We start from the raw sequence: 3,432 nt of genomic DNA, 5'->3' as shown, positions 1-3,432 counted from the left end.
TGGAGCCACGACTTTCATTCACCGTTACATCTTTCTATGTACAGAGCAAACAGTAGATAAATTCCCTCACGTCTTGAAGCAGAGGGCGGTGAGCGCTCTAGAACCAAACAGCAAAATAGTAACAGGAAACATACACGCCAAGGAGCATTTCACAGCCAAATACTCCCTCCGTCTCGAAATAAGTGTCTTTTGTACTAAAGTTAGTACAAAGTTGAGACATTTATATTGGGACGGAGGGAGTAATAGTTTTGATAATCATGGGCAAAGAACTGCACAAATATAAAATAAACAAAGGTACCAGTTCCATCAGATAATACGACGGGCATGAACATAGAGCTGCATGCTCAGCATTCATCGACCATTGGGAAAAACTGCAAACCTCGTCAACAGCAACATTCAAAGATGATTGCAGGATAAACTTGGGAAAAGCATTGTGCTCACAACCAAACATCGCGCTCAGGGGAAACAACTAACACCCACACGAACGACAGCTTCCAACAGAAAATCCTTGGATAACTCACCTTTCCCCTGATATTATAAAGCATGCATTTAAATAGAACCAGAAGCCCATGGAAATTCTGCCTTTGCTCAGTACCCTCGCCCACGAGCCATTCTTCCACGAGCCCTTCCATACCCCCTTCCGCCCTCGTATCCCCCCCTCCCAGCAGGAGCTTGGTCATATCCCCTTCCGCCTTCGTATCCCCTTCCAGCAGGGGCTTGGTCATATCCCCTTCCGCCTTCATATCCCCTTCCACCTCCGTAGCCCCTTCCAGCAGGAGCTTGGTCATATCCCCTTCCACCTTCATATCCCCTCCCACCTGGAGCACCGCCACCCCTGCCACGCTCATATCCTGTATGCAGAAATATATGTTACAGGTAACATTGCAAATCTTTCTTGGCATTTCTAGATGCAAAGCCACATTAATAAATTAAAAATGAACATAGAAAATACACTGTTTATCTCAAAGAGTTCATATGGTCATAAATATTTAGGTCACTAGCAGGTAAAATGAACATCCAAAAAAACTAACACAACAATTGGATATCCTGGAACGTTTTTACACTTTAAAGAGGTAAAGAAGTTTATTCGTGACAGTTACATCATCAGATCCGCAACCACATGAAAGTGGCATTGCTGCATGTGAAGAATAAAGGGATGTATGAATTATTTACATGATCAACATACATTGCTTTTAAGCATGCATGGCAGTGCAAGACTTCAGTGTGTATGGCTCATGCTATAAAGGTGAAGAACAACTAACTATTGAATAACAGATCAGAACATGAGTTAAAGCACTCAATCAGGAAACACAAGTATGTTATAGAAGGTCATACCCCCACGGTAACTCCAATTGCCTCTTCCACGCATACCACCCCGTCCTCGGTTATATCCACCATTTTCTGGTTCAACAAATCAATTGAGCATCCAAACTTCCTTAAATAAGCAAAATCAGCAATAAATATGTACAAGCTACCCTTATATACCTTGGTAGTTTCCTTGTCGGCCTTGGTTGTAGCCATATCCACCGCCATACCCACCTTGATTATCATAGTACCCACCATCTTGGTTGTATCCGCCTTGATTATCATAGTACCCACCATCTTGGTTGTACCCGCCTTGATTGTATCCACCTTGATTGTACCCCCCTTGGTTGTACCCACCTTGGTTGTTTCCATATCCGCCATAACCTCCTCTACCCCAACCCCTACCACGTCCACGGCCCCTTCCTCTGCCACGACCCCGCACATAGGAGTCTAACAGAACAACAATCATGATAAGTTTGAACAATTGAAGTACAAAAACAAGTGCGGACTATCACTATCATACCGTCATAATCAGATGGTTGTTGGCGAGGTTGACGCAGCGGCGCTGGTGCCTGCTGGAGGCGCTGCTGTTGCCTGGGCTGGTCAACATAAGCTGGGCTTTGATACCTACAAAAAAATGTATTAATATTCCAAATGTGTATCATGGTTCATGCACACATGTTCTTATCCTATGAAAATAACAGACATGCATCCAATTTACCCTGGGGAATTTTGGTCCAGCTCTACTGGAGACAAAGTAATTGAAATCATTGAAACATGGCGAGTCATCTCCAGTCTGCAGAATGAGTAACCATTCGAATAAATTAGAATCCTCTGTGCCACAGAAGTTTATGTGATAACAGGATGGTAGAAAGAAACGGAAACTTAACGGGACAAGGCCTTCTTCAATAGGTTCCCAGACATCAGTTATGCTGACAGAGCTGATGTTAGTATCTTGGTACAACCCCGGTACTCTTTTCTGTTTTCAAGAAATATATCAAATGTGGTTCTGTACAGTGGGACAAAAATGAGAAAATAAAACTGAAGAATTACCTTGATAATCTCTGTCACAGCAACAGACTTACTGATTGCCTGTCCCATGGCTTTCAGAACAATCTCTTTAATCTTCCGGTCCTGATTCAAAATGTTAAACGTGAGTCATGAAGTAAACAATGGGAAAAATCATAGTTAAAAACTATTAAGATAACTGGTTTGCAAAACTAGCAACAAAGTAGAGATGATGAACTTCTAAATCTTTCACACCCAGCATCAAACTCAGCACCTCTCCATTACCGAGACCTCCTATCCTACAGCAGCACACAACCCCACACTATGTAAATGCAATTGACTGCATCCAGGGGAGGTAAGGGACACAGAACTAACAGCACTGGCACTTCTTACAACTGAACTCCCACTGCTATCACTATCACAATCTCACTGTCAATTGAAACTGTGTTTACAGGGATTACTATCAATTGTTGACCAGAAATCATACGAAACATCCCTACATTGCTAAATTTATATCCTCGGTATGTAACCAAAGTCCGCAAATCAGATTGACACATTAAACTTGACAATCTCGGCGCATACTTTATAAATCTGGATATCCGTCGCATCAAACCAGATTCGCAATGAGTTTAGTCCTAATGACCATACTGATTCAGAACAATGACAAACAAGTATACATTTGTGCAAATATGACACATCAACATTGAATTTGTGCCCCAGCCGCCAGTCAACGCACTTCCAACTGAAATCGCACAGATTCAGCACGACCTCGGCATCAGACCACACAAAACCAGCCGTGCGAACGACTCCGCCTCCGCGGAAGCCAGACGGGCAGAAACAAGCCGCGACCTCGGGCCCTTTCCGCCGTCGACACGCGCCGAATCGAACCAACGCAAACGCGAAACCGACGGGACGGGGGCGGGGGGGCGGGGGGAGCGCACCTGGAGGAGGGACGTGGCGTAGGAGACATAGTTGCGGATAAGCCCCTGGGCGGTGATTCGGATCTCGTTCTCGGCGATGGCCGACTCGGGCCGCGGTCGCTCCACCCTCTGGTACCGGTCCATCTCGGGCCCTGGCCGCCGGCCGCCGCTCGTCGCCCGGCGGGTGGGATGGGAGGGA

At 45.3% G+C, this 3,432-nt stretch overlaps 1 protein-coding gene across 1 annotated transcript; it reads right to left on the bottom strand.

The window, feature by feature from the left end:
• Positions 1-270: 270 nt before the first annotated feature.
• Positions 271-3,430, bottom strand: LOC123086956 (protein argonaute 18; the record flags this gene model as incomplete). The annotated part of the gene is given in 8 exon segments (XM_044508825.1): positions 271-851; positions 1,336-1,401; positions 1,486-1,755; positions 1,829-1,932; positions 2,027-2,101; positions 2,196-2,284; positions 2,359-2,439; positions 3,255-3,430. Coding segments are annotated over 8 exon segments (1,071 nt in total). The 3' UTR covers positions 271-588.
• Positions 3,431-3,432: the final 2 nt, after the last annotated feature.

The sequence above is a fragment of the Triticum aestivum genome, chromosome 4A (assembly GCF_018294505.1).
Source record: "Triticum aestivum cultivar Chinese Spring chromosome 4A, IWGSC CS RefSeq v2.1, whole genome shotgun sequence".
NCBI classification, from domain to species: domain Eukaryota; kingdom Viridiplantae; phylum Streptophyta; class Magnoliopsida; order Poales; family Poaceae; genus Triticum; species Triticum aestivum.
This window is presented reverse-complemented; position numbering and strand designations above follow the sequence as displayed.